The 18,414-nt window shown below is 39.2% G+C and overlaps 1 protein-coding gene across 1 annotated transcript in view; it reads left to right on the top strand.

The window, feature by feature from the left end:
- Nucleotides 1-18,414, top strand: part of LOC136262033 (adhesion G-protein coupled receptor V1-like) — a 180,945-nt gene that overhangs the window by 1,266 nt on the left and 161,265 nt on the right. Inside the window, exons 2-3 of the mRNA XM_066056162.1 lie at nt 8,837-9,244; nt 16,580-16,729. Coding sequence (XP_065912234.1) covers nt 8,837-9,244; nt 16,580-16,729 — 558 coding nt within the window. The remainder of the gene's footprint in view (nt 1-8,836; nt 9,245-16,579; nt 16,730-18,414) is intronic.

Genomic DNA, 18,414 nt, shown 5'->3' with positions numbered 1-18,414 from the left:
TTACCTACTGACTCAGTACCAACAATCAATACGGTTCATTTGCAATAGCATTTTAAAAATTTTCCTGGCATATAGGGAGCATACATTTTTTCCCCTCAAAAATACTGTCTCATAATTTTATAGAGTACCACTCCCTAGATCGCGACACATCTGTATATAGTGTCATTCTGCTAGGTCTGCTTTCTGTACCTGTTTTTCTGAAGCTCTGTAAATCCAGTGATATCACTCTGGGTTTCCTGGAACAGCTCTTGTGAACTTGGCCAGACAGCATTTATAGCAAGCACTCTCAGTGGATAGACATGCGGCCTCCACTGGCCTCAAACTGAGCCAGGCAGCTTCATTTGTCACCTCTCTCCATTTTTTGATTCCTATGGGTTGCCCACCCACCAGATCGAAAAACTCCTTCAAAAATGCCCGAAATTTTGGGTGGTATTATTATAATCCAAAACAGCCAAGCTGTAAAAAAAGTGTGCGGCCCTCAGAAAGGCTATGGTGAAAAAAGATGTGAAATCCAAGGTGGCGGCCAAGAAATGGCTGTGATGGTAGGTTAATGGTAAAAATTTTAATAATGACAATTCAGGTAAATTTTGTGAAGCGGCACAAAAATTCACCTGAATTGTCGTTATTAAAATTTTTACCATTAACCTACCATCACAGCCATTTCTTGGCCGCCACCTTGGATTTCACATCTTTTTTCACCATAGCCTTTCTGAGGGCCGCACACTTTTTTTACAGCTTGGCTGTTTTGGATTAGATTTCATTTCTTTTTGTATTTGTATACCCCAAAGCCGGCCTATGGCCAGCTTTGGGACTTTTTTAACCTATGTTTTTTTTCTTTACTACAGGAAGAAGTAAAGATGAAGTAGATATACTTTAAATATTTTATCAGTAAATGTACAAATTATATATATAATACATATGTGACCGGATTTGCAAAAAGAGGCCTTCCACACACATCCAATTTGCCAACTTTGACAATTGATAACTACAGATTGGAAAGAGCTATTGCCTTGAAATTTGGGCAGTGGTGATTTCTTTGCAGCTGAACTCTCCACATGATGGTTTCTTTGTAGCTGAACTCTCTACAAGGCAATTTCTTCTAGCTGATCTCTCTACAGGGAGATTTGTTTGTAGCTGAACTATCTACAAGGTAACTTCTTCTAGCTGATCTCTCTACAGGGTGATTTGTTCGTAGCTGAATTCTGTACAGGCGATGTGTTTGCAGCTGAGCTCTTTACAAAATGGTTTCTTTGTAGCTGAACTCTCTACAAAGTAACTTCTTCTAACTGATCTTTCTACAGCGTGATTTGTTTGTAGCTGAACTATCTACAAGGTAATTTCTTCTAGCTGATCTCTCTACAGGGTGATTTGTTTGTAGCTGAATTCTGTACAGGTGATTTGTTTGCAGCTGAGCTCTTTACAAAATGGTTTCTTTGTAGCTGAACTCTCTAAAAGGTAACTTCTTCTAACTTATTATTCTACAGGGTGATTTGTTTGTAGCTGAACTATCTACAAGGTAATATCTTCTAGCTGATCTCTCTACAGGGTGATTTGTTTGTAGCTGAATTCTGTACAGGTGATTTGTTTGCAGCTGAGCTCTTTACAGAATGGTTTCTTTGTAGCTGAACTCTCTACAAGGTAACTTTTCTAGCTGATGTCTCTACAAGGTGGCTAGTTTGTAGCTGAACTCTCTACATGGTGGTTTCTTTGTAACTGAACTTTCTACAAGTTGACTTCTTCTAGCTGATCTTTCAATAGGGTGGTTTGTTTGTAGCTTCACTCTCTACAAGGTAACTTCTTCTAGCTGATCTCTCTACAGGGAGATTTGTTTGTAACTGAACTCTCTACAGGTGATTTGTTTGAAGCTGAACTTTCTAAATGATGGTTTCTTTGTAGCTGAACTCTCTACAAGTTAACTTCTTCTAGCTGATCTCTCTACAGGGTGATTTGTTTGTAGATGAATTCTGTACAGGTGATTTGTTTGCAGCTGAGCTCTTTACAGAATGGTTTCTTTGTAGCTGAACTCTCTGAAAGGTAACTTCTTCTAACTGATCTTTCTATAGGGCAATTTGTTTTTGGCAGAATTTTCTACAGGGTGATTTCTTTGCAGCTGAACTCTCTACATGGTGGTTTCTTTGTAGCTGAACTCTCTACAAGGTAACTTCTTCTAGCTGATCTCTCTACAGGGTGATTTGTTTGTACCTGAATGATCTACAAGGTAACTTCTTCTAGCTGATCTCTCTACAGGGTGGTTTCTTTGTAGCTGAACTCTCTAAAAGGTAACTTCTTCTAACTGATCTTTCTACAGGGCAATTTGTTTGTGGCTGTATTTTCTACAGGGTGATTTGTTTGCAGCTGAACTCTCTACATGGTGGTTTCTTTGTAGCTGAACTCTCTACAAAGTAATTTCTTCTAGCTGATCTCTCTACAGGGTGATTTGTTTGTAGCTGAATTCTGTACAAGTGATTTGTTTGCAGCTGAGCTCTTTACAGAATGGTTTCTTTGTAGCTGAACTCTCTACAAGGTAACTTCTTCTAACTGATCTTTCTACAGGGCAATTTGTTCGTGGCAGAATTTTATACAGGGTGATTTCTTTGCAGCTGAACTCTCTACATGGTGGTTTCTTTGTAGCTGAATTCTCTACAAGGTACCTTCTTCTAGCTGATCTCTCTACAGGGTGATTTGTTTGTAGCTGAACGATCTACAAGGTAACTTCTTCTAGCTGATCTCTCTACAGGGAGATTTGTTTGTAGCTGAACTCTCTACAGGTGATTTGTTTGAAGCTGAACTCTCTACATGGTGGTTTCTTTGTAGCTGAACTCTCTACAAGGTAACTTCTTCTAGCTGATCTCTCTACAGGGTGATTTGTTTGTAGCTGAACTCTCTACAAGTTAACTTCTTCTAGCTGATCTCTCTACAGGGTGATTTGTTTGTAGCTGAATTCTGTATAGGCAAGAGTTCATAATATATATATTTAGCTAAATATATATATTATGTACTCTTGGTATAGGTGATTTGTTTGCAGCTGAGCTCTTTAAATAATGGTTTCTTTGTAGCTGAACTCTCTCAAGGTAACTTCTTCTAGCTGATGTCTTTACAGGGTCACTAGTTTGTAGCTGAATTCTCTACATGGTGGTTTCTTTGTAACTGAACTCTCTACAAGGTAACTTTTTCTAGCTCATCTTTCTACAGGGTGATTTATTTGTAGCTGAATTCTTTACAGGTGATTTGTTTGCAGCTGAGCTCTTTACAGAATGGTTTCTTTGTAGCTGAACTCTCTACAAGGTAACTTCTTCTAACTGATCTTTCTACAGGGCAATTTGTTCGTGGCAGAATTTTATACAGGGTGATTTCTTTGCAGCTGAACTCTCTACATGGTGGTTTCTTTGTAGCTGAATTCTCTACAAGGTACCTTCTTCTAGCTGATCTCTCTACAGGGTGATTTGTTTGTAGCTGAACGATCTACAAGGTAACTTCTTCTAGCTGATCTCTCTACAGGGAGATTCGTTTGTAGCTGAACTCTCTACAGGTGATTTGTTTGAAGCTGAACTCTCTACATGGTGGTTTCTTTGTAGCTGAACTCTCTACAAGGTAACTTCTTCTAGCTGATCTCTCTACAGGGTGATTTGTTTGTAGCTGAACTCTCTACAAGTTAACTTCTTCTAGCTGATCTCTCTACAGGGTGATTTGTTTGTAGCTGAATTCTGTATAGGCAAGAGTTCATAATATATATATTTAGCTAAATATATATATTATGTACTCTTGGTATAGGTGATTTGTTTGCAGCTGAGCTCTTTAAATAATGGTTTCTTTGTAGCTGAACTCTCTCAAGGTAACTTCTTCTAGCTGATGTCTTTACAGGGTCACTAGTTTGTAGCTGAATTCTCTACATGGTGGTTTCTTTGTAACTGAACTCTCTACAAGGTAACTTTTTCTAGCTCATCTTTCTACAGGGTGATTTATTTGTAGCTGAATTCTTTACAGGTGATTTGTTTGCAGCTGAGCTCTTTAAAGAATGGTTTCTTTGTAGCTGAACTCTCTACAAGGTACCTTCTTCTAGCTGATGTCTCTACAAGGTCACTAGTTTGTAGCTGAGCTCTCTACATGGTGGTTTTTTTGTAACTGAACTCTCTACAAGGTGACCTCTTCTAGCTGATCTTTCTACAGTGTGATTTGTTTGAAACCGAACTCTCTACAAGGTAACTTCTTCTAGCTGATCTCTCTACAGGGAGATTTGTTTGTAGCTGAACTCTCTACATGATGGTTTCTTTGTAGCTGAACTCTCTACAAGGTAACTTCTTCTAGCTAATCTCTCTACAGGGAGATTTGTTTGTAGCTGAACTCTCTACATGATGGTTTCTTTGTAGCTGAACTCTCTACAAGGTAACTTCTTCTAGCTAATCTCTCTACAGGGAGATTTGTTTGTAGCTGAACTCTCTACATGATGGTTTCTTTGTAGCTGAACTCTTTGCAAGGTAACTTCTTCTATTGATCTCTCCACAGGGCGATTTGTTTGTAGCTGAACTCTCTACATGGTGGTTTCTTTGTAGCTGAACTCTACAGGATGATTTTTTCTAGCTGAACTATCTCTTTCCATAGTTGCATGAACTCCCTACAGGGTAACTTCTTCTAGCTGATCTCTCTACAGGGTGACTTGTGTGTAGCTGATCTCTATACAGGTTTCTTATTTCTAGCTGATCTCTTGAATTCTCTTCAGGTTGACTGCTCTATTAGGATGACTGCTCTATTAGAGTATCTCGATCTCGCACTTGCTGCACCAAGTTGGATTTCGTGTTATAACTCCGTGGCTTTAAGTTTGATTCTTCTACACCATTGATGAGCCTTTCTAAGATGATTACTCCATCTGTACAACGATTTTCAAAGCATTACCCTAAGCGGTTTATCTGGTAGGCGTGGCAAGCAGTCGTTTTTTTATTAGCTGATCTCGATTGCGTAATTGTTACACACTGTTGGTTTTTTCGTTGTATCTTCCTGGTTTTTAGTTCGATTTCTTTCAAACCACAAAAGGTTTGAGGTTCAATAGTTAACCTATTCACCCACCGATTTTCAGCTTCTTCCCATACGCGGTTTACCCTGTAGGCGTGACAACATATTGGTGTTATTTTTCGTGAATAATCGCTCATAACTCTTTGCCTGTTTATGGTATTCCAGCCAAAGTTGGTACCGAGATGCGCCTTTATATCCCCCTTCTGTGTGCCAAATTTCAAGGCAATCGGATAACGCGTTCGCGTTTTATAGCAGTTTTTGTAAGTGTGCGACAAGAAAAAGAAAAATAAGAAGAAGAAGAGGAAGAAGAAAAAAACGAAGAAACTGAGCCAATTTTTGAAGTCGCATATCTCGGGAACGCGCGAAGCGATTTCGCTCAAATTTGGAATGTGGAGTGCTGCAGTTGGAGGGAATGTCCACAGCAAAAATCGTCTTGTTTCATCAAGGAAGCACAGAGCTACGGAGGTGCGAAAATTGCGTTTTCTTTCTTCCTGTCAATATACTCACGGGTGTTACGCGCCGGCTTCTTGGGCCGCACGACACACTACCATGTGTCTTGATACTCTATGTATACAATAGATGCCTATGCATAACTCCATTCATGAGAATTTGGTGGCTACGGCTTTAAGCACTGGCAAGCTATGATTCACAAGCCACTACGTATATGTATGTATTGTACAATGTACTAAAAGGTATCTTTTTGCAAATTCGGTCATATATACAGGGTGTATCAAACGGTATGGTCGTACCGTTTGAGTAGGAATCCATGTGAAATTTTCGCGCACCGCCCAGAATCACACCTTTAAAAGTCATCCTAGAGATATCTTACGAGACGAAAATCACCTTTACGGAAAAGTACTAGTCCATATAATACATAAAACAGCATTAAATACAACAAAACTCTTACAGGTGGCCGGATGCAGAATTTTAAAAATCACCAAAACTTTGAATTTTAGACTGACTGCCTGACTGCCTGATCACAGTCGCAAGCCTAGAGGCCAAACGAAGCAGTGCACGGCCACCATTTTATGCAACAATAGCAAACTCACCAGTGGGATGTGCCTTTTGGGGTTCCGACAAGTGTGTGCCCTCTGCACCTTGTCTTTTCTTTTATCTTCAATCAGGCTGCTTGTCTTCTTCATCCAACGAAACCATATCGAGGCGTCAATTTTCCATATCAACACTTTCTTTAAGCAGCATAATAGACGCCACAAGATTATTTAAGGCGCATAGACTACGCTACTGTACAGAGGAATAGATTATATTCCTTACTGATATAATCTATGACGGAGGGTGCTGTACGGAAGTACTGGTACTAGCTAGATAGCTTCACGGTAGGTCACAAGATCACGCCCATTCTTCATTGTACACATTATCGATCTATCGATTGAAACTACGATGACACACCCCTTTTGCACTAGCTGTATTTCAGCGACGACACACCTTCAATTTGGAAGGCTGATTCGACATACTCCATAATCGATCAAAACCATGCCCCTTTTTGGGCAAGCGCACATCTTGCAGGCTGCCTTGAGATACTCTAACACAGCAGTCACCCTAATAGAACAGTCACATGTTTATAGCTAGCTGTATGCCTTAACAAAAAAAAAACTTAACAAACTAGTACATTAAAAATTATAAATTTAAAAATAAAGTAGGAATCCAAGCGATAAAAAGTAGTGAAACAAGAGAAGAACGATGGTAGCTATTACAGCATAGCTCAGTGGGAAATTCCTACTTTGGCATTGAACACAAAATAATGGTTATACCATGCCAAAGTAGGGATTTCAAATGTTACAATGATACCATTGTGATTAGATCACTAATTCTTTGTTGTTACATTGCTGCAAGTTATGATCGACACTTATAAACCACGAAAATATTCAGCTTTTGAAAGTATACTTGATCATGTTATACATAGTTCACCATATTATTATTTTCATCATCATACATACCTTGTTTGTAACCATGTAAGGCCAACATAATAAGATTCCTTGTTTCCCCATCATGTTATGAGCGTTCAGGCAGTGAGGGTGGGCGTTTATTGCTATTATTAACTAAATTTTAATTGATGAACCTTCAAAATGAGGATACAACGTACACTAGCTAACTGGTTTCAAACAACAGACTAGCACACCATTGTTACTACAATGAATGTTTTAAAGGCTTGTAAACCTTTTATAAATGTGTAATTGACAACAACAAAGCACTTTTATCAAGTAAAATTTGAATCTATATAATGCTTTCCAGTATTTTAATAACAAGTACACAAAAAAAATTAGGAATTTTCAACTAGAGTAGAGACCATAGCACATCGATAAAAAGTACTGAAACAAGTTGGAGTAGTGCATGATATTAAATCACTGTAAAACAATAAGAAGTGTTATATCCCTACTGTGCTCAAGATACCATAATGGAAATGCACGGTAGGGATATAGCACTTCTTATTGTTTACAGTTATTTAATATCATGGACTACTCCAACTTGTTTCAGTACTTTTTATTGATGTGCTATGGTCCCTACTCTAGTTGAAAACTCCTAATTTTTTCGTGTACTTGTATGTTAACTTTTCTGTAAATAATTTTATTATGACTGGTAAACCCATGTATATCGCATCTGAAAAGGCACCACTCACCCCAGCTATATCAATTATTGTCTGAAAAGTGAAGTATCCATTACGCTTCGTTGTCACTATGTTCAACCCGTTACACAGCATTTCGAATCAAGAACTGTTCGAAAAGCACCTCTAAAATCCACGCATACCAAAAGAAAGAAATCGTGCCGCGCACCCCAATCATATTAATTATCATCTGAAAAGTGAAGTATCCATTATGCTTCGCTGTAGGCTATGTTCAACCCGTTACATAGCAGTATGAATCAAGAACTGTTTGAAAAGCACCTCTGCAATCGAAATAGCCATCATGATGAAAAATACGGACGATTTCCGTTTCGAAGGGAAGCCATCACGTGCTCGCGCCAAATCAACACCTTTCCCTGTCAGCAAGATGAATAGGACACAAAGGAGGACACTGGTAAGTCCATGAAGAATACATTGCACGTACTGCGGTATGCCAAAAGGCACCTGTCGGGCCGAAGAGACGTTGAACAGTGAAAAAATCAACCCCGTAGCCTTAGCCGTTATCGAGTTACGCTTGTCTGAAGGCATCAGTCAGTCAGTCAGTTACTCAGTCAGTCAGTAGAAAATTCTGTTGAATAAAAAAGTTTTTAAATTCCGTAGCAACTTGTTGAAAGCGTTTCAGGTCGATCTGAAAGCTGTTTTGGGCTTAGTTTTACCTCAACAATACTGCCTCATCGTCGTAAGGTAAAATCGAGGCTGGTTTTTGAACGATTTTAATTCGTGGGCCACGCCTACTCCTTTGTGGTCCCTACTATACAGTTACTATTGTACTGTATGATACTATCGTACTGTATGATGGTTTTGATTGTTGTAGTAGAATAACTGAGTGCTATTAGAGTATCTCGATAATTTAACCAGAAATATATATGTTTCAAGATAATACTAATGCCTGGTATGTGGGAGGGTAACAGGAAGCAATTAGTAATTAATAAATGCTGACCTAAGCAGTTTTATGTACCCTATAATCAGATTCTTAATTTGTACTTTTTGCTGCATTTGCACTCTTTGGGTTTGCTTTTTGCTTTGCTGAGTGCCTTGAACTAGCACTTGCATGGCTATCATGGCTACTAAACTGTCTAGTAAATAACTTCAGTTTTGCTGTTGGTCATGGTTTGTTGCCATGGTAATTCAGTTAAAGATGCAGTTGTATTCATTAAATACAGTACCATGTGCATTTATATACTATTATAGTACCAGATAGAGTTCAGTATTGGATGGACTCTACACTCTATGAAATTTTTATTCCACCTGATACAATTGGAGAATTTAAGGACTTGTTGTTCATCACTACTGATCTCTTTCATAGAAGTCATACTAATTATGATTATATTGATGAAATCACATTCCATCTCTATCCATCTGATAATCCATACTTTTATTTTGGCAATGGAGATACTACTCATATAGCATTTCAGGATTACTATGAATTGTATCTTCCTGATCTTATTGAATCATGTTCACTATCATCAGCAACATCTGATCCTATTCCACTGGATGATTATGAGTTACAAGTAGCAGTTAGTGCAGAAGGAACTGAGTTACTAAGACATGATATAATAATTCATGTTGTGGATATTCCTTTACCTTTACCATCTCCAGGTAAGCAACACTGAAACATGATGTATCCTATAAGATCTACCACACAGTCGCTGGTGTATTATTGTGGTACCACACTATGGTATAGTGGCAGTGTTATCAAGACACAGTATATATGCCATACAACCCAAGCAGTAATTATTACTACTTACATATGTTGTACATCTGTGATTCATTCTTTAAATGAGTCAATTTTCACAGTGAAGCTCCCTGGTAGGATATGTAATTCAATGGACCTTATCCGCATTGATGTCATAAGTGACAAAATGGCAGTGTTAGTGTGGGGATTTCATCACATTTTTATTTGTAGTAACTAAAATGAGCCTTGTTTTGTGACTTTCACAACATGGAACCATCAGATAATGAAGGTAAGAGGCTAGTTAGCATGATGTGGTGATGCAAAATAATCCCACCAGGCAAAACCAGATCTAAGTTTTGATACAGATATATAATTGTGCACATTTATCTTGAAAGTAAGTATGTATGCCTCACCTTGCCCCTTTTTGCTATATCTGTATATTAACATTATCATAGCGAAACACCATCTCTCCCAAAGTCCCAATACAACCCTGTACAAAGTCCCCACACTATTGCTGCCATTTTTACGTTGTGACATCAATGCAGATAAGGTCCATTGTAGCCAGCCATCCTGAGATATACATGAACAACACTGACTTTGTTACAAATACATGCATTGAACTTAACAGTAGGAAACTTAAATACCAATGCACAGTGATCTTCATAGATGGACCAGAGATGGTTATTCCCATTGAAAAACTATTTCTGTCACACCTACAGTATAAGGCATTTATGAGAATAAGTTACAGATTGTAGATATATATAGCTATACACATAATTATATAAGAAATTTTAGAAAATTGTATGTAATATCTCCTTTGATGTCTGAGGTTGCTAAATCCAATAGAAACCTGTGGCTGGGTTGCTAAATACTGTGCTCTAGCCGGTGGTTGTTTACATTCATCAAACAAAAATCGGTAAAGCCAAAAACAAAATGTCCTTACTGTTAGCTCACTTCTGGACAAGACAAGCTAGAATCATTGGGGCGAGCCTGAGTGAGCCCCACACTAGCGAGAGATTTCGTACGGTGAACCATTCGCGATCGAAAACGGAAAACTACGAAAATTCTAAATATCGCTCGTACGGTGAACTATGCCACGGAGTACGTGCACGAAAATATCATGCCACTTCTAAATGTGGTTCGTACGGTGAACCATGCCACGGAGTACGTGCACGAAAATATCATGCCACTTCTAAATATGGTTCGTACGGTCAACCATGCCACGGAGTATGTGCACGGAAATATCACGCCATTTCTAAATATGGTTCATAAGGTCAACCATGCCACGGTGTGTGTGCACGGAAATATCATACCATTTCTAAATATTGCTCAGTCGTAAGGTGAACCATGCCAGGATTAGATTGCAGATGGAAAGAGAAGAAAGATTGAGGACAAGGAGGGAGCAGTACAGAGCCAGGCGGAATAGGGAAACCCCCGAGCAAAGAGAAGAGCGACTTGCAAGACGTAGGGAATATGATAGAGGCAGGTATGCACAGATGACTGTAGATCAATGAAGGGCTTTGTCGCAACGAAGAAGAGAACGTGTTGTATCCGAAAGGAGAAGACAAGGAGAACAAGTTGCCGCTACGGATTGCAATGATAGTGCTGTTACACGCCAACTGCCATCATTTGACGACCCTTTTATAAAGTCACCATTTTCAATGATATTCTAAATCAGATCTTGGCGTATGCAGTGCCTCACACAAGCAGCATCGACCTTGAAGACCAGTTGTTGTCAGCACCTGTACTGGTGTATACCATTAATTCAAAGGACACAGTTACTTCCGTATCACAGGTTGCGTCATGAACGTACTGCTTATTAAATGACACTTGTACAATTATTGCTTTATGTACTTTGCAATTATTCATTTTTTGTGGCAATATCATCTCAATCCATTATAATGCATGAGCATCACTACTTAACTTGATCAGGCTCGCCCCTCGATGCTATAGCATCTGTCTAGTTAGTGTTCAGATGTACGTAGTCTAGGCATTCAATATACCAATGTCATGGTGTGGCACTGACACATTATTTTTAAACTTGAGGGATAAATGTCGATGCCAGCACCCAAAGTTTGCTTAATAGTTTACTTTCTGGACATTAAGACAAACGTCATTCTAGCCCTCTATAGTAATGACCACATGTGCATGATGAGGAGGCAAAAAAGGTTCAAGGAAGTTAACATGGGTTCAAAGCAGAGACCTCCATTCCCAAGAACCAGGATTTAACTGCTGAACCTGTAGTATATTTAGTAACTATTATGGTGTAATAGGAATGCACATTAATTAGAAATAGAACATTCTAGAATAATGCTGGCACGTGTTGTAATTATTTTCGCTATTGCTGTAATCTTGCTGTGCTGTTGTGTTAATTGATTTATCATTGTGATTATTATCAATACCTGGTAAACACTACTCTGGCAACGAGGATGCATGGTGGCATCACGTAACTTACTTGGCAGTTTCAACCCTAGCTGACACGGACGATTGGACCGCTTTTGTAGAAAGACTACTATCCTTTTTCGTCGCAAATGAGATATTAAAGACGAAAAGAAAGTGTCTGTCCTTTCTGGGAGTGAAGGCTTATGAACTGTTGCGAACAATCATTGCTCTGACAAAACCAGCAACCATAAGTTATAATGACCTGATTAAGAATCACCTGGATCCAAAACCACCGATGAAAGCAGAGCGTTATTTCAAGTTTCACCAACGAAACCAGAAGGAAGGGGAAACAATAGCCCAATATCTCGCTGAGCTGCGTAAACTATCACAGCACTGTGAATTCGCAGACAAAGTAGATAAAGCTTTGAGAGATAGGTTAGTGTGTGGGTTGCAAAGTGGACAGATTCAAAAGAGACTTTTAGCTGAGAAAGAATTGACCTTACAGAAAGCCACTGAATTTGCACAGGGTATGGAGGCAGCCACAAAACAGTCTAGCCTGTTGGAACTGTACCTGGAAGCCATGAAATTCACTTGCAAACCGCAGGGATCACCCACAAGAGAAATGCCATATCAGAACACAAAAATGCAATAACTGTGGCAAGAAAGATCATATTGCAAAAATGTGTAAGGCATCCCAAAAGCAAGGTGATAAGAAAGTGCCAGCCTACAATCCTAAAACCAAAGTGCCAAAAACAAACAGGTTTTGTCAAACAACCAGAGACTGAAGAAGAATTTGGAATGTTTACAGCTAAGAAACAGTCAGATGGTGGAATCATTGTCTAATTACTCATTGATGGAACACCAGTAAAGATGACTCTTGATACAGGCACTGCAGTTTCAGTTATCTCATCTGAAATGTGTCGAGAACTGTTACCGCAATTGAAACTTTGACAATCCAAATTGTTATTGAAGACCTATACTGGTGAGCCTCTGACATTGGAAGGAGAAGCTAATGTAAATGTCAGTTACCAAGGGCAGTAAATTATGCTACCATTGGTAGTTGTTGCAGGGAATGGTCCACCTCTACTGGGCCGTAACTGGCTCCAGCATATCAAGCTTAGCTGGAAAGAAATCAAGTATGCATGTTTCTACAACTGTCGATGGACTACTCCACAAGCATCACGCTCTTTTCAAGGACAAGTTGGGTACAATGACAGGAGTACAGGCATGGCTTTCTGTTAAGCCTGATTCAACACCCAAGTTTTGTAGAACAAAGGCCACACCTTATGCTCTTCATGAAGCCATTGAGAAAGATTTGACACGTCTGCAACATATGGGTGTAATTGAGAGTGTGAAATATAGTGATTGGGATACACCAGTGGTACCAGTACCCAAGTCAGACGGCACAGTCTGACTTTGTAGTGACTTTAAAGTAACGGTTAACCCTGTTCTATAGATTGACAAATGTGACCCAGTCTAAGAAAACCGGTTTTATTGCCCATGTCAGCAGATTCGATTTTTCACCCAGGACACAAAGCTACATGAATAAACTATCTAATTCCACAATCAAAGTCAGCTAGACTTGAGTGGTCTGGTTTTGCTGGATGCTTTTCCCAAGCCCAGTGGTGATCTGTATGTGTGATGTGGGGCCTTAATGGAGCTCTGGTCAGCCTGGGATGACTGTTTGTGGCTGTACAGCTCTGTGGCGTTGAATAAGTACCTCTGCTGTGAATTTTCTTTCATTTTAGCCAGTTTTGAGCCACAACGTGGCCTAATTCATCCCTTGGCCTTCCTTTTCAACTTTTGAACACCATCGTGCCTGCCTTCCAGGGCCCCCACCTCCCACCCAATTTGCAGCTCGCCTGATACAGTCAACCTCAGTTTAAAAACTATCTAAAATGGTGGGAAACTTAGTTGTTGGCTACTTGCACAGTGGATGCTCTGGAAGGTAGGAATTGGTGTTAAACGTGTGAAAATTTGGTACACATAGCTTCAACCATTGGCGAGCTATAACACACTAAATACTTAAAATCGGCATTTTTCGATACTTTTAAATAGGCGATAAGCCCGGTTTTCCCAGACTGGGTCACAAATACCCAATTCCTAAGCCAGGAAACTCAAGTCTCAACTATCTGCCAAACCAGTTCTAGTTCACTAGGACTACTATGACTCAACATTACCACCGAGGTTAGCATGTGATGCATCACCCTATGGGGTAGGTGCAGTCATATCTCATGTGATACCCTCAGGCAAGGAAAGACTGATAGCTTTTGGCACAAGAACATTGTCGAAAGCCGAACAAAACTATGCTGAAGGGGAAAAAGAGGCCCTGGCAATAATTTTCGGCATCAAGAAATTTCATCAATACATCTACAATTGTAAATTTTTGTTAGTGACTGACCACAAGCCTCTCACCGCCATCCTGAGTCCAAAAGCAGGTCTACCTGCACTTGCAGCGGCACATCTTCAGAGATGGGCTATTATTCTATCAGCCTATAACTATGATAGTGTGTTTCATCCAACCAAGAGGCATGTCAATGCTGATTGTCTGTCAAGACTACCTCTAGACAATACTTCATCACCAGCCACTGATGACTCTGCAAGTCTTTTCAATATTCAGTAGATTGGAACCTTACCAGTGGCACCGCAACAGTTACGTTCAGAAACAGCGAAAGACCCCTTGTTGTCGAAAGTATTACTGTACACCAAGGATGATTGGCCACACAAGTTCAGTGAATATTTGCATCCTTTCTACATACAAAGGCTAGAACTTACTATAAAATGTGGTTGTTTAATGTAGGGTATGAAGGTAATTGTTCCTTATAAGCTGCAGGGAAGAGTATTGGAAGAACTCCACACTGGACACATTGGAATTGTTAAGATGAAATTGCTTGCAAGAACCCATGTATGGTGGCCTAGCAGAGGAGGTTAGTCATGCGTCATCATTCATCTCGTGATCTCAAAGAAAGATTTGTACTAATTTAGCCTTCACGCCTCTTAATATTCTAAAAGACAGATTTTATATCCATACCAGAGCGTACCAGCATCCTTACAAACCTTCTCAGTTCAATGCACTGTTTTCCTAGCTGCTAAACAAGTCTTAACACCTAGAACAATGTTTGGTTGTGTAATTTTACATCATAGGCTTATGGCGTGTGACCAACCTCCTCTGGTGGCCCAGTATAGACAAACAGATCGAAGAGACAGTACAGAAATGTGAACCTTGTCAAAGTCTGAGGAACAAGCCAGCGCCATCAACTCTACATCCGTGACTTGGCCATGTAACAGACTGGATTTGTAATTATCAGTGTTATTTGTAACTTTTGTAATAGTAGGACTATATTGTATATGATCATGTATTGTATGGTAATCAACACCCTAGTTGTACATTGCACACACTATGCTCTTTGTTAGTCAGTTGGTTATTTGAGTGAAGATAAATCGTTGTGCTGTCTTGCTCTGAGTCTAAGGATATAACGAGGTTTATCACAGCCATCATGACCATGGCAACGTTTACATGTGGACTTTGCTGGCCCATTCATGGGTAGGTCATACTTGATCGTTGTCGATGCCCATTCAAAATGGCCAGAGGGGACAAGACAATTGTAGAGCTAGGAAAGATATGGTTTACCTGAACAGATAGTTAAAGACAATAGGCACAGTTCACTTCCAACTTATTTGAACAGTTTCTACAATAGAATGGAATTAAACACATCAGGTCATCCCCTTACCATCCCTCCACCAATGGTGAGGCTGAGAGGTTCATATGAACATTTAAGAAAGTGATGAAGGCTGCTAAGAATGACACGGGTTCCCTTGATACTATATTAGCAAGGTTTCTGATTGTGTATCGTAGTACTCCAAATTCTACAACAGGAGGATCGCCTGCCTAATTACTTTTTCATCATCAGATTTGTACCAGACTTAGCTTGTTAACACCAAGTGTCTCTGCAACTGTTAGCAGTAAACAGACTGACCAGAAGAGCCACCATGACAAGAGAAGTAAGGAAAGACAGTTTGAATTGAACTGGCCTGTGCTTGTTGAGAACTACAATGGAGAGCCTAAATGGGTTCCAGGGACCATACTGTCCAGGCTAGGTCCGATGAACTATGAAGTATTAGTCAATGGCAAGATCTGGAAGCGACATGTTGATCAATTGCTAAAGAGTTGTGAACTGTACAAGACTGATGAAAAAGTTAATGATTTAATGGACTTTCAACTTCCATTTCCAGTTGCACGAATCTGGTGTTCTGCCTGATGTGCAAACTTTCAGTCAAAGTCATTACCCAACGACAATTTGTCAACCTCCTGATAGACTAACTTATGATTAAGGAGGGAGGAACTGTAGTATATTTAGTAACTTTTATGATGTAATAGGAATTCACATTAATTAGAAATAGAACATTCTAGAATAGCACTGGTATGTGTTGTAATTATTTTTGCTGTTGCTGTAATCTTGCTGTGCTGTTGCGTTGATTTATCATTGCATTATCATCAATACCTGCTAAACACAGCAGAACCAACACTGGCAATTTTCTTTAGTGGTTTGTATCTTTGTATCTAAAAGGATAAAGGGTGATACTGATAGCTATGTATGCATGCTCATGCTAAGATTTTTAAAATGCTTAAAAGAACCACATGTTGTATAGTGGCAATAAGTACAATAATCTTATAATGTATAACACTTTTTAAATACTGAACCATAATTCTTGGCTATACCACATTTGATTTCACAATTTTTACCTTTCGAAAACTGTTGGACCCTTTTTACAGCTTGGTTGTGTTTGTAAAGAATTAATTAAAATAAACATCTAACAATGACAAGGTTATATATGTACATTAATTTATTGCTGTATATGATGCTATTTTCCAACAGTGACTTGTGTGGAGTTTGCACACCAAAATATTTTAGTAGTGGAATCAGCTGGTTCAGTTGACATCACTGTTCAGTTTTCAGGGAAACTACAATTAGAAACCTTCCGTGTTACTATAATTGCTTATGAGGACAGGTCATCATCTGCTACAGGTTACTCTGTGACTATTTGTCTGTCTATATGTATACATATGTATCAATGCAATGTTTATATTAGGATAGTAGGGATAAGTTAAGGTTTGCATATGCTGAAAGCATTAAAACCAGCTTTGTTTACTACATGGAAAAAATCAATAGTAATTTTAAATTTATTATTGAGATTATGGTAGGCATTTAATCCTCTGTACACTCTGTTATGCAGCATTACAAATGAAGAACAGTGCAAGAAGTGCCTCACAATCAATCCAGTTACCCTGAAAATTGTGTGCATCCTAACTAACAAGTACTAAGACATGTAGTAGCCATGTTCTGTACCACAGGCATATATTGTACCATACATGTACGGTACATACCATATGTGTATACCCATATGGTATATACGTATGCATATGGTACGTACTGTACGCGTACGGTGTGGCAATCCATACCATATAGGTATAATATAAAATTGGTAATGGATGATGAACCAAAAGTCGGTTCAATAAGCCGGGCTCGCTGTTGAACCGACAGTAAAACTTAGACAAAAAAAAGGGTCACCAAATGGGAAAAAAACCCACAAAGCATAGCATGATGAGATAATAACTATCTAGGGTCAAGTGCAGGCGACACAAAATAATTAGCTAGTTTGATGATCTGGAAGTCTATTAACGTGTATATAATGCCGCGTTGCTGTTATAGCCCCATGCCTACTTCTTAGTCTGGTTCCGTCAACTCTTTTTAGGTACCTGAAAAGAGTCTGGTTTATCTAGTATTAAGTCAAGAACTTGTGCATGATTACACTGTGGCTCGCATTAAAACAGCGTATAATGCTGCATTGCTGCTACAGCCCCACGCCTACTTATTATCGATAGTGTGGCTCCGTCGACCCATTTTACCCACCTGAAAAGGGGCCTGGTTTGTCTAGCATTAAGGACTAGTGCATAATTACACTGCGGCTTGCGTCAAAAACAGCAATAAAACCAAAGCAGCAGCTCCTAATCGGTTATTAGGTTAGTAGTTATACTTTTGTTCAATCCCATTAGCCAATATTAACTACAGTATAGGACTCGGTGGCTTAGCTACTACTGCTACATGTACGCATTATGAAACATTAAATGTGTTACGCATCATCGTCTATATAGCTCGAGGTCTAGTCTCTTCATAAACATGCCCACTTACAGAGACTATGTGCTACTATCTGTAAGTTTAACCACACCCATTTATATAGGTGTACATAATCTATACATATGTGGATTATGGAACATGTAGTTATTATATACGTACAGTTAAACTGTACACGTACGGTATACGGTATATACCATACTCGCATGGCACAAATATTTCACCGTACGTGTATGGAATATACTGTACGCGTATGGTATGCACCGTATGCATACGGTACAATATACACCTGCAGTACAGAACAGTCATTCTGTTTTGTTTTTACCAGCCATTATATAGCATTGTTTTTGAAGAACAGTGCAAGAAGCACCTCTACGAGCAATCCACTCACTATGGAAATTGACAAGTGATTCTGGTGATTCAGCCACCACAAATAAACACCTATGTGGTAGTGGGAAAGAAATGGGAGAACAAAGGTAACTCCATGATGCTGCTGTGGTTGGTGAAAAGGCATACATTGGGCCAAATTAAAGTGATATTGAACAGCAAAGAAATCAAGCTTCTCCTTGATATTTTTT

This window comes from Dysidea avara, chromosome 7, assembly GCF_963678975.1.
Source record: "Dysidea avara chromosome 7, odDysAvar1.4, whole genome shotgun sequence".
NCBI classification, from domain to species: Eukaryota; Metazoa; Porifera; class Demospongiae; order Dictyoceratida; family Dysideidae; genus Dysidea; species Dysidea avara.
The sequence above is the reverse complement of the archived record's forward strand: the minus strand, read 5'-3'. Positions and strand labels throughout refer to the sequence as shown.